The 20,055-nt window shown below is 39.7% G+C and overlaps 1 protein-coding gene across 1 annotated transcript in view; it reads left to right on the top strand.

The window, feature by feature from the left end:
* The window catches only part of LOC149233827 (B3 domain-containing protein Os11g0197600-like), a 296,448-nt gene extending 280,015 nt beyond the window's left edge, over positions 1 to 16,433 (top strand). Inside the window, exon 5 of the mRNA XM_089376823.1 lies at positions 15,326 to 16,433. Coding sequence (XP_089232949.1) covers positions 15,326 to 16,171 — 846 coding nt within the window. The 3' untranslated portion in view covers positions 16,172 to 16,433. The remainder of the gene's footprint in view (positions 1 to 15,325) is intronic.
* Positions 16,434 to 20,055: the final 3,622 nt, after the last annotated feature.

Genomic DNA, 20,055 nt, shown 5'->3' on the forward strand with positions numbered 1-20,055 from the left:
GGGGTAGTATTGGATGTGCTCTAGGCCTCAAATTTTGTAGGGAGGCTTTGGGAAATTCCACCCAGAGACAATTATATTAAAATAATTAATATTTTTAATGGAGTTCCTAAGTCTAAACTTAGGAAAATTAAAATATTAATGTCTATTAATCTAATTGTGGGTGTAACTTACGGAGATCAAGTCAAAACGATCTGAGCCTTTGATTAGGAGTTAATCTAGGTTGTTGGTTGCCCAACAGGAAGATATAAGAAGGCGCTTGAGGGTCATTTGGAAAACACACCAAGAGAGATCAAGAGATCAATTTTCTAAAGTGAGAAGTTCTCAGGAGGAAAAATCAACTGAGGATATCTTTTGCAATAGATGGGCAGTGAGAATCCAGAAGAAGGAATTTCCAGAGAGTGCGAAGCAGAGGGAGGACAGAAAGATGTCCAAAGAGAGGTTGACGCTGGCCCACGCAATGCTGACACAGAGGCAGCACAGTCATTGAGGGGAAGTCGAGTTTCTTGCTAAGGGAAGTTGAGTTTCAGTTGCCGGGAGCTGGGGTGTGAGTCCGGGAGGTAGAAGATTGATTTCCTCAGCCAACAGAAGATCCGGAAGAGGGACAATGTAATACCCAGCAAGGGTGACGTAGAAACTGTCAGGAGTGACACAATTCTGCGTAGAGGCCATGTAGAGGGTGACGCAAAGCCTCCAGTTCAACAGGATTAGTCACTGATTCTCCCAGTGACAGGGTGAGGTCATTTCACCAGTCTTTTGTCCAGTATTCTCTCTATATCGGATTGCTAGTTGAGCATCCTAGAATTGTACACAGATTTTCTCCTGCATAATAATAAAAACCCTTAGAGTTGCTGCACCGGTTTTCCCGCATTGGGTTTTTCCTTGCTCAGTTTCTATGTTTCAGAATCATATTTAATTTGGTGTAGGTTGCTTCAGTAATTTACATCAATATTTCAAGAAGAACTTTGAAATAAGTTTGCAATGTAATCTACAATCTAGGTGAAGTAAATTCAATTGGTTGCAGTAGGATTCTTAAGATTGTTAGATCTAGGAATTTTCACACTCATAGCATCTAAGTACCCTTGATACCTATTTGACTTCTTATTTTCATGAAATGTCCTGCTTGGAGCAATATGTCTTTCAGCATCTTCGAGAGTATCTTTGAGACATAAAGGTATTTTCCTTGAGGTAGAGGGTTCACCAGGAGGTGGATCAATGGGATCCATCAGGCATCGATCCATCTGTCGGAGATTCATCTTGCTTTCTTGCGACATCATCATTGTCCTTCCTTGGGATATGGAGATCTCTAGCTTTCCCAAGGGAAGAATCTTCATCGAAAGTGACATCATGGCTCATTTCCACTTCTCTTTGACCAGGCACATAGATTCTATATGCCTTCGAAGTTTCATTGTAGCCCACAAATGTTCCTTTCTTCCCAAATGCTTCTAACTTTTTTCTTTTCTCTTTAGGCACATGAAAATAAACAAGACAACCAAATATTCTAAATGAGAAACATCAGGTTTCTTACCAGAGAAGACTTCTTCAAGTGTCTTGAAATCCAATGTTTGATGCAGGCTCCTATTTCAAACATATACGACAGTGTTGGCAGCTTCTACCCATAAGAACTTCAGTAGACCTTGATCATGAAGCATGGAATGAGTAGCTTCTATGATTGTTCAATTCTTCCTTTCAACAACCTCCATTTTGCTGAGGAGTGTATGGAGTGGTGGTCTCCCTCTTAATACCAACCTCTCTACAAAAATCATTAAATTCATTTGATTCATATCCGGTTCCATAATCGGTCCTCAATATTTTGATCTTCTTCCCTGTTTGATTTTCAACCATGGTTTTGAAAGAACGGAATCATTTAAACACTTCGTCCTTCTTCTTCAAGAAATAGATCCACGTTTTGCGAGAGAAGTCATCCACAAAAGTTGCATAGTATAAGAATCCTCCTAATGATGTTACGGGCAACATACCAGATATATCATAATGGACCAATTGATGAATGTTGGTAGTTTGACTTTCACTTGAGGGGAATGGTCCCCTTGTAAGATTTCCAACTTCATAACCTTGACAAACACCTTCATGATTTATGTTGAACTCGGGCATACCTGTGACCATCTTCCTTACCCCGGGTAAGGCTTTGTAATGAAGGTGAGAAAATCTTCGGTGCCATAATTCAGATTGAAGAGAAGTATCACAAGTCATAGCTCCCAAAGGACTTCCTCCAACTTGATAGAGACCTTCAACCCTAAATCCAAGTGTAAATGCATCTTTAGGGTTTCTTTGCCAAATATATACCTTTCCATCAATGAATGCTACCTTGAAGCCTTTATCTTCCATCGCAGAAATAGACACCAAGTTCTTCTTCAAATCGGGTACATACAATACTTCTTGTAGATAAAGGGTTTGACCTTGATTTAAGTGAAGAGTGACTGTAGGTTTTAACCCTGTACAGAAATTACCTGCATACGAATTCTTAAACAAAGAAAATAAACAATGCGAGAGCATAACCCTAAAGCACATATGCACAGAGATTTTTCCCTGGATCCCAAAACCGGGACTACTAGCTTGATTTTTCATTATGTTCCTTTCAATGTTACAATACATATTTATACATGCCGAAGCATCCAATACCATGGACCGAAAACCATCGCGTCCAAAAAACATGTGCGAAAATCATGCACAAAACCATAGGTGGGTCCGCCCAACCTAACATATGGTCCAAAACCAAAATTTTCCGGGGCGCTGCCCCAGACCCCATAAAGTGGGGTTACGGGTGCCCTTCAAACCCCCTATTAACTACGTGGAAAGAATATAACACAACCCAACAGTGACAACCCCTATCCCTTTCACGGGGTAGGTGGAATTGTCTCCAAGTATGATCTCCAAATTAGTCTCTTTTTCAATCAAATTTGAGAGGGCCTCCTTATACCCGGTGAAGTGCCTTGAGGCTCCACTATCAATCGACTAATGATCAAAAATATTCGGAGGAGAGGTAGTAGTGAGGGCGGAAATGAGATAAAATTATTTTTGTTTTTCTACAACATTAGTTTCCTCACACCTATAATTTCTTGTCCTTTTGGGAGGTCGACCATTACCATATCGAGCAGCGAAGCATTCCTCTTTCCTTTATTGTTGAACTTGTTGTTTCTTTGATTTCCATTGCCTTTGAAATTTTTTCGATTGTTGTTGTTGTTGTTGTCATCCCGTGGAGTATCCTTCTTGTGAGGACACTCTTCTAGCATAGTGGCCAAACCTGTTGCAATTGTAGCACATTCCTTTTCTTCCTTCTTTGAATCCCTGCTTGAATCCTTGACCTTGTCTCTATGGACTAGCATTGTTCTTACTCTTTGCATGAGCGGAGAAAGCAGTAGGTTCATTCCATTTGAAGGCTTACCTCTCTCCATCATCCTCATCTCTTCTTGTGTGCATCTACCCACTAATTCATCGAAACTAGGAATCCTGTCATTATTAAGAATAGTGGTGTTAAACATATCCCATGCTCTTGTGAGACCTCCAAGAGCAATGAGAGTGAGCTCCCTGTCAGCAACAACTTCTCCAATAGGTAGAAGATCATTCTAGATTTCTATAATCCTCATGAAGTAAGATTGTATAGACTCCCCTTTGTCCATCTTGATATCCTTCAACTCGTTTTTGGGAAAGAGTATTTGATTTGCATTGTTTACTTTGAACATCCCAACCAGTTTATCATACATCTCCTTAGATGTTTCTAAATCAGAAATATAAGCAACCAAATGCTTTTGAATGGAGTCAATAATGATTCCTTTAGCTTTGACGTAACATTTCTTGTATTTCGCCTTTGTAGCAGCAGGTGCATTTGAAGGAGGCTCCACCACTCTTCCCTTTACATAGTCCATCGCATCATTGTCTTCCAAAGTCAAATCCAAAATCATCTTTGATGCATGATAGTTGGATTTGTCCTTGAGCTTATCCTCAGGTTTGAAGGATGATGTAGTCGCCATTGAAGCTAGACCAATATTCTAGCCCAACAACTCTTTTCTTAGTGATTTCTTTTCTCTATCTTGCTTGGGCTTTGTCTTCACCTGGGCTCCGATACCATGTTAAATTTAGTTAACAATGGTACGTTCTATGCTTACCACAATTACTTCAATGAACCAACCCAGTAGCAATTTCCATGTTAGATTTCCAGTAGCAATCACATTAACCGTTAATTACATTGACAGTAAAAGTAGATAGAACATAAAACAATATGCAGAAGACAAGCCAAGACAAGAGGACACCAGATTTGGTGGATGCCAAGGAAAAATCCCAAGATGGGGAAACCCTTTGATCAATTCTTCTTATTATTATATCAAAATGTTCAACAGAGAGAGAGAGAGAGTACAAAATTGAAATTGACTTGCCCAATTCAAAGTCAAAACAACCCTGTCAATTTCTGCAGTCAATTGCAGTCAAGCTTCAGCTCTAACTAGAAAGTCAACACTAGTCAAAGAAACAATAGAATGTCCTCAAAACAGATCGGTCTTCCCCAGTCAAACTCGACCTGATCAAGAGGTCAAATTCAACCCAAAACAGTGACAAAGTCAATAGTCAAACTATTGTTTGAAATCTGTGGTCAACCTATGTTAAATTTGAGGTATGTTCTATGCTAGAGCAATTTATTTAAATTTTCACAGTTAGCAATCGCATCAACATTAAAGTAAATTGCAGATAGAACATAAATATAAATCGCAGAAGACAAGCCAAGATATATTATGAAATCATAGTGATCTTCTATACTATAATAGAGAATGTAGTCCTTTTGTTTCAAACCCTAACCACTGCTGGCCATTATGCTGAGACTGCTACAGGAATACCACCTGGATCTACTTCATCAATGGTATGCCAAGATTGTAATGCTACTTCAATGATGACTAAGATTGGGAGGAGGCTGAGACTATAACAAGACAGTGAGGAGGCCGAAACTCCATGACTACATATAACCGTCTGTATATAAGGTGTTTCCACTTCTGCGTATAAAGAGTCTCCATGACTGTGTATAATGATCTGCGTATAAGTGCCTTCATGAACAGCGTATGAGTGTTGTGCGATCAACACAGTCCATTTGTCCGAGATCTTCATCCAACCGAGATCCTTACAAACTGGACCGTAGCTGGAGATTGACTGCGGCTCTTACGTGTTTGACTGCGGCTCTCACATTATCACTACGGCTGCCTCTCACTGCGGCTTCATTTCACTGCGGTTGCCATCTATGCCTGCAGCTCCATCTCACTGTGTATAAGAAGTCTCCATGACCTGCGTGTGAATGTCTTCATGAATAGTGTCTATGCCATGCGTATAACGGTGGTAGGGCTCCTTCCAATTGCGGCTTCATCATGAACAACATATAAGTCTTTATTGACTGCATGTAAATGACTGTGTTAGGTTAGGGCATCATCTTCATAAGCCTGCGGTTAGGGCATCACCTTTGGGCCAGCGTATCTTCGTTGTGTCTCTCCTTCACCAAAACCCAAAGACGTGGAGAGGAGGAGACACACATGAAGAGGATGTCTATTACAAATGATTTCAAGTCCTTTATATTTATACTAAAACGTAGATGATGAATAGACACGACTATTGGGCTTCTGAGCCTACACAAGTTGCTAGCCGACTTGACAATTTGTCTTATAACATAAATAAATTCATAACTCCATGAATACTTGACGGAATCGGATGATCTATAGATCAATCCTACACCTATCGATGAGAGGGATCCAATAAAAATATCAGCTGCCATAAATAAGATGACGCACATGGAGTTTGTCCTTAGTTGCCAATTTTAACAACCTACAATTTGGTCCGCGGTCAAAATGCTCAGAAAACCTCGGTTTTTGTGCCAAAAGTTGTGGCCTGCTGAGACAGAAATATCTCCAAAAGATCAAAGTCAAATGATGCCCCAAAAGGAATTCATCAACGTTGGTCAAACTACGGTCAACTCTGTAATTTCGGCCCTGTAATTCAGCTTATGAAATTCTTCCTTCTTGATCCACACGTGTGAGAGAGAAAATCAAATTCTTGATCTCTCTTCGTGTGTTCTCCAACTGACCCTTAAGCCTCCTCTTATACTTTTCTCGTTGGTCCATCAATGGCCAAGATTAAATCTATAATCAATGGCTAAGATTCGCTTTGGCTTGATCCATGACTTTTATACCCTTCTAACTCAGTTTTATATTAATACCCATTAATATTTTATTTTTCCTAAGTTTAGACTTAGGAACTCCATTAAAAATATTAATTATTTTAATATCTCTCAAACCGGAACCCGGATGCGGGTGTTAGCAAGGCAGAGATTGCTAGGCCACATGGCCAGCAGGTGATCACACGAGACAGCCCGTGGAAGGACACTTGGGACGCCGCCGAAGACATAAATTTTGAGGCCTCCGTTCAGAACCTTTAATGAAATTAAAGGCGGATTGTTGTGTATGCAGTGCGCATTCATGGCGCTCAAGGTTCAAGAGAATGTTGAAGGAATTAAGCGGGATGAAGGTTTGGGGTCACGCCATTCTCAGAGAGGTAGGCACGCTGCGCAGACGGGCCTGGAATTTCTATGCCTTCTGGCAGACGCTGCGGACTTTGAATTCACTGTTATTAAAGGAAGGGGCATCGCAGCATTATCTTCAGGCGCTGAGAAGAGAGGCCCTGCATCTGCAGCTCTGTTTCACTCAGCCAATTCCACTGACAACATGGGCAGGACAAGAGAAAGACAGCCGTGCAGACGCGGCACTGGACGAGGGGGCTCCTCACGCCCTCCAGCAGCGGATGCCCACCACCATTGCTGCTGCTGCTATTGTTACAGACGAGCTGGAGCTCCCTACTTGCAGGCTTCACAGTTCTTGGATACGGGTAGCCCAAATGAAGGACCACCCGCGCTTCCAGCGTTTGGCACAGCAGTGTTTAATTTGGGAAACCTCAGCGCACACATTTCAGTCCTATTTATCAAGGACTCAGAGGAGGATGCTGCCGGGTCGAGAAGCAGAGAATCGCCCTCCGATGACCAATCGGAAAGGGCTGAGGAAAAGACAGAGGGAGCACCTGAGAAGGCACCCGCCCATCCTCGGACGCAGGAGGAGTCGACGTCCAAGGCAGGAGAAGAACGGAAAGGACTCCCGGAAGAATATGGTTGGGTCCCGATTATTGAGGAGGAACCGGAGGAGTAGCAGACAATGGAAAGCTCCATCAACCATCTTTTGTTCAGGTCCAGTTTTAAGGTCTTCTGTCTCGGTCGCTTTCTATGTATGGGATAAATCATATGTTTATGTCTGGGTCTTTTAGTTCGTCTTCAGGTCTTTATGTGTCTTTGTTTCAGTCAGAAAATCTTTTCAGGGCGATTGCTCATGTCCACGGTCGCCCCTGCGAGGGCAGATTTTTGTGTCAAAGCCCCTGCGTGGGTAATGTTGGTGCTAGAAGGAAAATTATGATGAGTTTTGAGGTGGCTTGGACACATCTCTTTGGTAAAGCCAGCCGCCAACCCACAGTGCCACAGATGGCCATGGGAAACCTGTTTTACTGCCTGTAATGTTCTTATGTACATAATATAATCAATTAGCATAGTTTTACTGAGAAAAAAAAAAAAAAAAATATCTCTCAAACCGGTTAGAATCTGCCCAAACCATTTCTGGGTCTTGGAGATCTCATGTGCTTTAGCCTCTCCACCAATTTTCATAGCTAGAGCACATCCGATGTTACCCCAAATCAACAGGGGCCTCCTCCTCCACAACCCAATTAGACTCTAAATCCAATAAAATTGGATTTGTATCCTTTGGTTGCACTTGTTTTGTGAACATTCGAAGGCTGTAGTAGATCAAAACCAACTTCTCCAACCTCTCATGCTCGAACTTGTTTCTCTTTTTGTTGTGGATGTGCTCAAATACTTACCAATTGCACTCACAAGAAGAAGCACTGTAGGGTTGACTTAGAACTCTGATGGTGAATTCTTGTAATTGTGGTACCTCAGTGCCACAATCTATCCACCAATGAGCTATAAAAAAATAACAACAAATATTATCAGTTTGCAATGCCAAACATATAAAAGAGAACTAGCAAAATTACAAGCTAAGTTCTAACAATTTTCACTTATAAGGCATTTTCTTGTCCTTGAGACATTGGCTTGAGCTGAATCCAAACATGCCAGATGCTTCCTTGTACATATATCGTTGTATGTTGATTTTGTCCTTAATATCTTGATCCAGGAACATCTTCTCAATGCATATCACGACACCTCTCATCACCTCGGGATCTCTTTGAATGCTAGACCCCTCATTATAGAATAAGCTTGGATTGAGATATGCTCCCACTGCATGCAATGGTGAATGTAGTTGCCTGTCCCACCTGGAATCAATAATTTTCCATTTAGGGAGATATTTAGATTCATTTCCCTTATAGAAAGTCTCGATGGCCTCTTTGGCCCTGTCCATGCCATCATAAATATATCCCATTGTAGGTTATTCTCCATCCATCAATCTCAAGACTTTCACAAGGGGCTCAGTGAAGCTGACAATCTCAGTGACTTTGTCCCACAAACTATCACCAAAGACAGATGCTTTCACAGACAATGCTTCTGGTTTTTTGCTATCTTTCCAAAATACCAATCGCTGGCTACAAAACATTCTTCTGAAAGCTTGGTACTCATACAAAAGGCTTTGGAGGGAAAGAAAGTTTGTAGCAAACCCTGTGACAGTTGGGCGACTAAGCTCACCCTGTGTGAATTCCCTCATAAGGTTCAACACCCAAGCATGATTATAAATATTGCACAACATCTTGCACCCACTCCAACTTCCCAATGTCCTATAGCATCAAGTATATGCAATGGGCAGTGCATGGAGTCCAAAAAATGGTGGGATATTTGGCACAAAGCAACCTTCCAACTGCCACATAATTTGCTGCATTGTCCTGATTACTTGGACAACATTTGCAACCCCAACTTCCTCCACCACATCAGCCAACAATGAAAAAATAAAATGTGCATCTTTTACATTTGCAGATGCATCAATGGATTTTAGGAACATGGTTCCTTTAGGGCAAGCTACAACAAAATTTATTATTGTTCTACCCGTCTGATCTATCCACCCATTAGACATAATTGTACAACCTGTAAATTTCAATGATCTTTTAATGCTTTCCAGTGGTTCCTTGACACACTCAAGCTCTTCATCTAGCTCTTTCCCCCTAAGTGCATTATACAATGGGGCTTTGTATCCAGGGCCAACGCTTGCAATGGCATCCACCATGGGCTGATAAAAATAAGACTTTGCATAGTTAAATGAAAGGTTGTTATGGTACCAAAACCTCCTCACTGCCATATCTGCCTCCTTCATCTTCTTTTCATTAAAACTCTCCAAGGTTGGTTGAGATCCTAGAGATGTACGAGGACTGAAGAAAGAAGAGGTTATACTCCTATTTACCACAACACTTGAAGAGGAGTTACCAATACTTGGACTTTGAAACTGTGTTTCACTCTGAGACGAAGATCTACCAATCCCAGCGATCTCATCCTTCCTCTTTCCCTCTTAGAACTTTCTTCTTTAATGGATTCCAAAGTAGTTTCCATTTCAGTAGTGACTTCATCAAGGCAACTTTGACAACATCCCACACCATTCCCAGGAATTCTGGCTAGGTGGTATTTCAGCCTGTTTATGCCTATATGCATTGTGGCATTACAATAATTGCACTTGATATGGTGGTCATTACCAACAATGATTCGTTGACCATCTGCCCATGCCAGATCACAAGACTTTCTAGAACCCTTTGGTGGCATAGTGACAAAATCTGGAAGAAAAAAAAAGCTTTAATTTTTTTTTGGTTTTGATTTTTTCTTTTAATTTGCAATTTTTTTGGTCTTGTGGCTGAATTTCTCAGCCACATAGGGCCGTTGTGTGGCTGAAAAACTCAGCCACAGGCAGCCCCAAACATAAAAATAAAAAATAAAAAAATTTGCAAACATAAAAAAAAACAAAATTGAATACATGGAAAACATTCAAACAAGGTTCATGAAGCCTACTTGAAGCTGAGTCTGATCTGATGAAGCCTCCTTTAGCCTCCTCCAAGAGCTCCTTCAGCCTCCTTTAGCTTCACTGCTCAACACTCATACAAATTATCTAAAAACTCAAATGACAAGTGAATGAGAAATGGAAGGGAGAGAGGTGCTTATAAAGCTTTTTTTCCTTCCACCTCATTTCCAAAAAAGAAGAAAATAAATAAATAAATAAAAAATCTGAAGAGTTTGTGCCTTTTGAGGCTCAATGGGTCCTATACGGGTTTTATAGGCTACCCGCGGGTCCTATATGGGTAGATGAGTTTAATGATAAACCCGTCGGGTAAGGGTCTTAACCGTGGGTTCTATGTGGGTGACCCGACCCGGTATAGGACCTGTGTAGAACTGCGGGTACTCGCAGGTCTTATGCGAGTCATGCTTCACTGGTTAATAGATTATAGCACCTTCTGGGTAACTAGAAAATTTCACATAGATAAAGTGCAGACTTTCCTGTTTTTGGTTACTTGGGCATAATGTGATCTTCTTGGGATGCAACTTGCTATTGGAAGAGATTTTTGGCTGAAAGCAATGCTCTTGTTGAATAGTTTTTGTAAGTTTATTGCATATCATTGATATTTTGCATGTTTTCATGTTTAAAGTAGGGTTCTCTTGTTCCATGACTAAATGCTTATCATTGTTGAAAAGTTGCTTTATAATTGCATTTAAAATTTTCTTCTTCAAAGCCTATAAGAAAATATTTTATGTGCAGACCTTGTAATGAATTTCTCCACTCACAAGAATAATAACTATGGTTTTAGAAGTGGATTCCCTAAAGCACCTCCCCTTACTCCTTCATTGTCCTCCTTGGCATTTTGTGCCATTAAGACTCCATTAGACTTTGTAGGATAAGGTGCTGGTCTAAAATTGTATTGATCACCCTAAAACCAAATAAAAACCTCTCTAAATTTCTCTTTCCTAGATGCCTAGGGTAGTCGCTAAGGTTTATGAGCAGATTTGTGCATAAACTTGTTTTATTGCTTAAGGGTGGCCTTGAATTGGAGGTTAATCTCTATACATCATTCACAAGCAAAATCTAGCATTGTAGATTGCCTTACATACCCTAGAAGGGCTGACCTCACCTCTTTTCTTTTTATGCATATCCAACAGCTCTAAATCTGATTGCTTTAGTTCAAGCGTAATCTCTATTTGAAATCCTAGCTCCTTAGGTTGCTACATGCCATTGCATGCCCTAATATTGAAGATAATTAAAACTATAACTTATAGCAGCCCTTTTATGGGTCTAACCATAGAGCTTGAACCCTAGCATTGAATACCTTAGTCATGTTTGGCCTTGTGAAGCCCTTTGTCCATCCTTAGAGCTTAAAAAATGAGTCACCTTGGGCACTAGTATTAGAATATCTTATAGGTGATATAGGGAAGCCTCCCTTGTCATTGAAATCCCACTAAAGAGTAGGATGAAGGTTGCTAAGGTGACAGTCGCAACCCTTCCTTTGTTTCCAAAAGGTCTGGCCCCTCACCTAATGAGGTCTTGCACCAGTCCTGTAAGATTTTGCAGCAAACAATACCCATAATAAAAGTTTTTATGTACAAAGCAAATTTTGGCATGGAGTTTACCTAATCTATGGTCTGGTTGCATTCTAGTTTTTGGGAACTTTCACATTTCCCAAGGTAGCTTTTATTCTGAGGGACTTCACATATTCCAAGGCACTTCTCACACCTCTCGAGGCATTCTTGGGGCTTTCTGTTGAAACTTGGACACCTCCCATGCAAGCCACATGGAAATTGTTGGAGCATTGTCCTTATGGGTCACTTTGGCGTAGTTTTTCACATAGTTTGAGGGCCAATTTGTCCACATGGAATTCATGGGGTTTTATTGCAGCCTTTTGATGACTTGGAAGGGTGATATGAATGATGTGTCACTCTCTTATTCTGATTGCATGATTCGGATGTTTCTTGGGCAAGATATCTTGAAAATAAGTGAACTAGAATAAGGATTAATTACATTATCTTTTGACATCACTTGGCTAGATCGTGGTTTATGACCCAAATTTTTACTTAAAACTGATTTGCAGGTATCATGGCATCATGGCGGTGCCTTGACCCAAGGTATGACCTTGGGCCTTAATTTTGAGAATTGATTGGAGGTGTTTGACCATTACTTCACATAATTTTTGGAGCATAATTCTGCCCTCTTATGGAATATTGGCACAAATCCTTGAGGTCCTTGCACTTAAGAAGGGAGGTTGTTGGAGCACTTTGACTTGTAAAGACACTTTCATACTTGAGTATTGAACATGGACCATCTACATTCATTAGGGGAATTGTGAGGTCTAAAATGGACCTCATAAAATAATGGCTATGAATTTTTAAAGAAAAATAAAAGAAACTACCTTTTTAACTGTATTTTTGGCTTATCTCCTTATAGGTTTACTCAAATGTCAAGAGTAGACACTCGTTGGATGTGAAATTGAATTCCTTGACCAACAAGTACCCATTTTGCACACTTCTAAGTAGACCCACATCGAGAAAAATTGAAAACACACTTTTCATGTGTTTTCAATTTTTTTTATGTGGGTCTACTAAAAAATATGCAAAATAGATACCCATTAGACGCAGAATTATCCAACAGGTGTCTACTCTTGACATTTGAGTAAACCTGTAACGAGATAAGCCAAAAAATATAATTAAAAAGGTAGTTTTCTTCTTTTTCCCTCCAAAATATTTACCCCTAGAGATGATGACATAATCTTGAATCCTATTGGTTCTTTTAAAGTTAATTTTGTTAGTACACTTTGTTTTGAGACCCATTTTTTACCTCAAAATTCCCCTATGATGGACCATTTTTGGGGCATCTTCAACCAAGTGTTAACCTCTTTCACCACTCAAGGAGCATTAGCATCTTGGGCCATTTGTCTCTTATTAGGAATATTGACCCCTTAGGCTTTGACTCATAAAAAAATCGTACAAGTGGCTTGACCACTTTATGTTTATGTTGTGATAGTTATCTTCATTTAGTGAGCTAGTTAAATTTAGTTTTCTTAGGCTAGATCTAAGGAATTAAATCAAATAATAATATTTTATTGTAAAGGGAGTAGATCTCACTCTATAAATAGAGGAGAGCTTCCTCATTTGTACTCATGGTTGGATTGTGAGAGCACTCCTCTCCTTGGAGCTTAATGGAAATATCTTTATTGGAGTAATTTTGGTGTTAAGGGATTATCTATGTGGCCAATGATTTGGATTTACAAGCTTTTCTTTCTTGGTTATTTATTTTACGTCATTAAAGACATTATTGTGATTGTTCAAGACTACCATATGACTGGCAAAATAGAGCCATTGGGAGGGAAATTTTGTCACTTGGAGGGAGGACATCTAAAGGCTCTTCTCACAGGCTCTCCTTTGTTGGTTTGGGATAAGTTTTAAATATCCTTGCTAGGCCATACACTCAAGTTCCTTAGTAAGGGTTTTGATTCCACTTCATGCCATAGCCAATTTTGTGGTTGGAGGCTTTCCCCCTTGTAGGCTTCCCTTCTAGTTGGGCCATGACTTCATAATTTTTCTTGATTAGCCAAGGGGTTAATTTCTATCAGATTCTAACATCTTGCCATAATCGGAAAGTGCCGGATGACTGACTTAAGAGGGTTTTCTTTTTGATCTCATCTTGCCACTTGATTCCTCTTGACTCCATAATCCTAATAGGATATTGGCACTGATCTTTATATCCCCCAATCACTCCTTTTTCCAATTTTTAAATTAAAAAACCCTAAAAATATCCAAGAAAAAAATGTTTCAATAACGCTACCATTCACATCACCTTGTGCCTATTTGACTAAGCTTTAGTGATCCTAGTAGGGAAACCCCCGTTGAATCGGAAGAAGCTGGCTTAAAGTGAGAGGACAAGTTGCTAAGGTGACAGTGGGTGACCTTCTTGAATCGGAAGAAAGCTGGCTTAAAGTGAGAGGACAAGTTGCTAAGGTGACAGTGGGTGACCTTCTTGAAGGTTCTCGTTGGATTGTGCATTGTGGATTGGGGCTTTTATTACACATGTACAATTTGGGCAGTAACACCTTCAAATATTTAACTTATGCCCTGGAATATGTAAAATGCCTCTAAAGTACAATTTAAAGTAGAAAATGCCTCCATCATGTATAGAAGGCACCCAAAAGGTGACTCAGTAGGCACCCCAAAAGGTGACTCACTGCCACATGTGCAACATTGCCTCCAAATATGTGAATTCAACTATAGAACACACCTCAAAAGTCATGAGCACCATAATATGTCAAAGAAAAAGACAAACGTGTAGATCTCCATATCTCCCAAGCCTGGTAAACAAGATTATGATAACATTCATGACTCGCACCAAGCTCCCAAAGCTCCCCTCATCACTGTGTATCTGAGAAGAATGCCTCATCACAGTGTGTCTGAGAAGAATGGCTCGAAAAAAAAAAATGAGTCTTGCATTTTCAGATGGCAACAAGTACCATTGAACACAGTATTTTGAAATATTGTTGTGTTTAGACTTAGAGATATTGACAACTTATAGGTCTTTGAACAAGTGTCTTTCCTGTCACACCCTTGTATGGATATGTCTTCCATTGACTCTATGTTCCTAGTTTAAGAGGTGTGAATTGCCACCTTAGTTTAAACAACAAATCTCATTTTCTCTATTGTTTGGCATCGTCTCTCATCTGGACACATTCCCTGTAGTTCTACAAAGAAGCTTAAGGCTGCTCAACTAATGAAAATATGCCTTTTCTTGCATATATGATATTCAAAAGAATGGTTAAGTACATAACAAAATACTTTGCATGACTAAAATTCTGGGATAAGATTTGCAGCTAACAGGCCTGGGATAATGTCATCGACGTTGAGATATTTCATTTTATATCCTTTCGACATAAAATTCCTCATCTGGAAACACTATGGAGATGATTTGCTTAGCTGATGGGTCCAAGTTACTAGTTTGATTGTGAACTTGTTTCCCTTTATTACTAGCAACAAATTCTCAAAACAAGTTTGCAGTACTGTGCCTCTCCTTCAATAGGTTTATTGCATCTTTAGATGTTGCACTATTCGAATTACTCTGAAGAGTCGACTTTTTAGAGTAATAATTCCAAGTAACAACAAAAGACGTAATATATATATATATATATATATATATTCACACACACAAAATTATGGTCCTTGTCAGAAGTATTGACTTACTTTGCTTCCAAATACTGTGGTGGTGTTTGTGAAATTGTCTATTTCCTTTGCAATTTGATGAATTGAACATCTTAATTTTCCTTTCTGTCGTGCCTTTTATTGCAGAGCTTTCCATTAGATGTGAGACGAAGCTGGTTTCCAGATTCTGAGGTTGGATTCACTCTGTTAGGTCCTGATAAAGAAGAGTGGCCGGTAACATACCCTGGAAAGGATATGAAAAACCACTTTATAAAAGGTTGGCGAAATTTTGCTGAACACTATAATCTGAAGTGGGGAGACATCTGTATTTTTGAATTGGTGAAAAGGAAACAACTGACTTTGAAGGTTCACTTTTTTAGGAGAGCGGATCGAATTTCTGCTGGAAAGAAAAGGGGGATAAGTGAAACAACAAATGAAACTTCAACAGGTAAAGATTGTATTAGCACTGAGGTAACATCCCAAGAAATCCAAGTGATAATTAAACCTAAGGAAGAATTTTCCCCTGATTTATCATTGATTCTCCCTGGAGCAAGCCATCACGCTGACTTACTGAAACAAGGACAGTATAGATTAGGATTACTGAAGCCTGGGTGTGAAGACGCAAAAGAATCCCTGGGCTGCAGGGGTTATGGTTGCAGCAACTGCTGCAGTCTCCAAAAGGAAACCAAGGATGATGATTTTTTTAAGGCTGACCATGAGAATCCTGAAAACAAATATTGTTCTCAAGTTATGAAATATGATCCATCTGTTGAGAATAGAACAGGGTATGGGCTTAGCCAGAGAAATAAATTACTGAATGATGACAAAGATCATATGCCAACTCTTATGATAGATGAAAAACCGTATTTTCTCAGAGGTGAGAAACATAAAAGGGAAACAAAGCCTAATGCTGGTGTAAGGTTTAAGAGTGATGTTCAAACTGCTGCACTTAAGAGAGATTTAAGATGTCCTGATGTTATTGAACTAGAATAGTGTGTTCCTTGGCTTTGTGCTTGTGACTGAGCTCTGATTACGAGTGTATTGACGGATGACCATAGGCTTCTATTTGTAGGATGGTGATATAAGTTATAAATTGACTGAAAGCGCATATGAAGTTGTACAGGTTCTGATACCATGTTTTGTGCTTGTGACTGAGCTCTGATTACTTGTGTATTGACGGATGACCATAGGCTTCTATTTGTAAGATGGTGACATAAGTTATAAATTGACTGAAAGCGAATATGAAGTTGTACAGGTTCTGATACCATGTTAAGGCCTTTATAGACCATTACTTGAACTTATATTACGACATATGAACTCACTGTCTCTACACCAATTTTTCAACTTTGCTTTTGGCATTTGCTTAATCTTTATTGCATCATACAACATCGTGAAAGCAGTAGTTTTGTTTTTTTCATTGCGGATTGGCTTATTTCACAAGAATACCCGGGGAGTATAATTTCAGTGACAGAAGGTATCCACGTGTAGGAAGAGAAAAAAAAACTGCTTCTATGCTTGAAAATATAAGATCTAAAGAAACAAACTCAATGTTCTAAGCTTTCTCATCCAATATTCGAAGCTTTTCTCATTCACTATGAAAGATGACAAACTTTGTTTACTAAGCCGTGCACTATACCCAAATATATGAATCCTTTCTTAAATAGCACTGCAGTATTAGCCATCAGATGAACTGATGTTTTTGTTTGAATTTTCTTTTTAACACATACGTTATGATTTATACTATTCATTTCTTTCAAGCATTATATGTTTCACAAAACAGTCACTCTCAATCCTCTTCCCTTTCTTTCCAGAAACTACTAATTGTTTGGTCATGGAACAAGTTCGAAGTTGGCTGCGACTTTAATGTGGACCAGTGCATCTAATTTAACCTTTCTTTTTCTTTTTTGGTAGTTTATAATGCAATGCCTCTCTCTACCATGTTTTCCTTGGATAAAGTGTTTCTCAATCCAAATCATATGATCTAAGATTTTTAATGACAAGAGAGTCAACATCCTGATTTAAGATAATCAGGAAACTCAGGTATTGATGATGTCATAACTACTAACAATCTTCCAACTGGATAAACAAAAGTATACCAGATGTCGTAACTACTAACAATCTTCCAACTGGATAAACAGAAGTAGGTTCTGTATATTTCAAGAATGAAAGAAATGCATAACTTATATTTTGTGCTCTCGGTATATTTCTCAGATTCTGCATACCTATACCACACAGTCCATAAATTTTATAGCCGGGAAAGATGCATGTTGACCTTCATTAATAATGATTGTTAATAAATCACGGTACATAATTCCTAAAGGAAGTATCCATTCTTTTAGAAACATTTTTAAATTCAGAGATTGCAAAATGTTCTTCATTAGGGGATGTCATCCCTCGGGGCAGCTTCAATGCTTGGACCAAGACCTTACAAATATAGACTTGATGCATGACCGATCTGAAGTTGGTCTTCATTTGGAGAATCTTGAATATGTAGTGGGCTTTCAAAGGGATTCTATGGATACTTATAGCCTTGTCAATGCTTGTAGGAAACATATATGCCAGCTAGGGGAAGCCCACGACCTCTTGCTTCTTAATGGTATTGTTACCCACCACCAGTGAGTGATCCCTATAGGAGAAATTTCTCCTAGATTTGTCTCCAGTTGGCAGCCAACAATCCCTTGCAGCCACCAGATGGCTCAATGTGCCATCATTCTCCGCCACCTGAACCAGCGATTATGTGTCCTCACCTATCTGTTATGATTGTATCTTTGAAGGTGGGTCTTCCATCCCCGAATGTATGACTTTTTGTTATGTAATTGGGTGTTTATGCTTACTTTTCTTGGACACATTTGGACATGGACTAGTGGGGGGATTCGGCGGAAAGAATGGGCTTGGTCTGTACTTTGGTTCCCTTGTTCCAAATTGGTGGTTAATCTTGTATTCTAGTCCAATGGGATCTCCTCTATCAGCCACTAGCTGTAGGAATGGCACTACATGGGAAACCCTAATTTTGGTTGCATGGTCCCACTTTCCAACACCATATATATCACTCTCCTCTGCTCATTATAACCCCTATTTCATACTTTTCCTATCCGGATCCACATTTGTCCATTGGGTCCACAAGGAGTTAGCCTCCCCCTCCCTTTGTCCACATTTTGGGTCGGGCCTGGAACGATGCCTCAGAGGTTGATGCAGCTAAAAAGAAAGTTAAAAGCATAATTTGGCCACCTATAACAGGAAATTAAGACAAAATGCAAAAGATGGCAGGGACATAAGAATTTAGCATGTGGGCAAAAGTCAAACATGAGTTCTACCCCTTATTATTATGGCCATCACCCTGGTTCCTAGGGCCCATATGTGTGTTCCCTGCATAATAAAGGAACACATGATTGACCCAACCCTTAGTGGGTGATGGATTGCCCAACCTTAAGGAGGTAATCATTGCTATATCATACACATTATTCTATCATCCCAGCCTCGAGCAATTAAAAGAAAGAAAAATCAATAAAAGACAAATGGTATATGAAGGAGGGTGGAAAAACAAAGGTCAAGGTAACTCATATACAACGATTTCACCCTCCTACATCCATACATCTAAAGTGTGGGCTTCCCTCATTATAGCTACCTTTGTACCATGCATGTGGCTTGGAGCCTTCCCTGTTGCCCCACTTCATCCCACCATCATTTCACATGACATCTACCATTTGACGGATGTACCATGGACTTGCTACTCCCTTAGAGGTTGAAACCACATAATAGGATCCTTTATTAACCTCTCGTGTTGAGCAAAAAAACACTTGTACCCTCTAAATCCCATTTGGAAGGGCATGCCACTATGAAGTGTCCACTTTTGCCCCTCGTTAGCAAGCTTATTTACTCAATTGCACTAATGGATTGTTGTACTGGAAGGTGAGGAGATGCATTGGATCTTATACAAGATTGCAGGTGGGTCTCCATTTGGACTTGGTCTCCCTATACGTGGTCGAAGCCGTCCAAAGGGTCCTTAATGACACCTATAGGATGGGTGTTGAGAGCCATGGTCCTCCTCTTCAACAGAGCATTGATTGCCAACCCATGGGCTTCTTCAGCACCTCATACTTCTTTTTCGTGCCCTAGTTATACAAAGATGATGATGCACTTGGACTACGTTGCCCAATCGGCTACATACTTGCACTTGACACTTTCCAGTTAATCTAGGGCCTAGATGGGGTTTTGTCTCATTAGGAGAGACATGGAAGGGCTTGTGTCATCATTCTAGCCCTTATTGATGGAGCATTGACATGTTTGATCCAGTTGGAGATGCACGAGACTATTGATTGTGCCCCATAGCCACTTGGGAGCACCACAGATGTTGCTTGATAATTTCTCATCATTTTGGGAGTCCTCTTCATAATGGCACATGGAGGAATTATCTTGCCCTTTCAATGGCCCTTTGCACCATTATTTTATCATTTTGGCCTTATTAGGAAGACTTATTTTACACTTTCGAGCTATTTGGTGGGATTTTCACCAATAGGGTTGTTATTTTGCACATTAAAGTAATTTTAGGGGCTTAATTAGGCTAATTAGACTAGATCGAACTTCTAAAGGCTCATATAAATACAATGAGAGCCTCATTTGTAAATCATTATCACTGGGATTTGGGATATCTCTCTCTAGAGAATTTAGATATGCAATTTGTGGAATGATTTGGATGATTAAATGCATTTTGATGTGTGGAAAGTTTTCACTATCTCTCTTGGAGCTTCTCTTGGGTAAGATTTTGGATGGATATACTCTTCTTTGTCCTGTAAGTGCAATATAATGCAATATTTCTATTTTAATAAGTGTATAATGCATGGAATTATTTTCTTATGGTGAAATAACTTGCCCTAACT

This window comes from Pinus tabuliformis, chromosome J, assembly GCF_031772625.1.
Source record: "Pinus tabuliformis cultivar Carrire ecotype Pingquan chromosome J, CPIR1, whole genome shotgun sequence".
Classification (NCBI taxonomy): Eukaryota; Viridiplantae; Streptophyta; class Pinopsida; order Pinales; family Pinaceae; genus Pinus; species Pinus tabuliformis.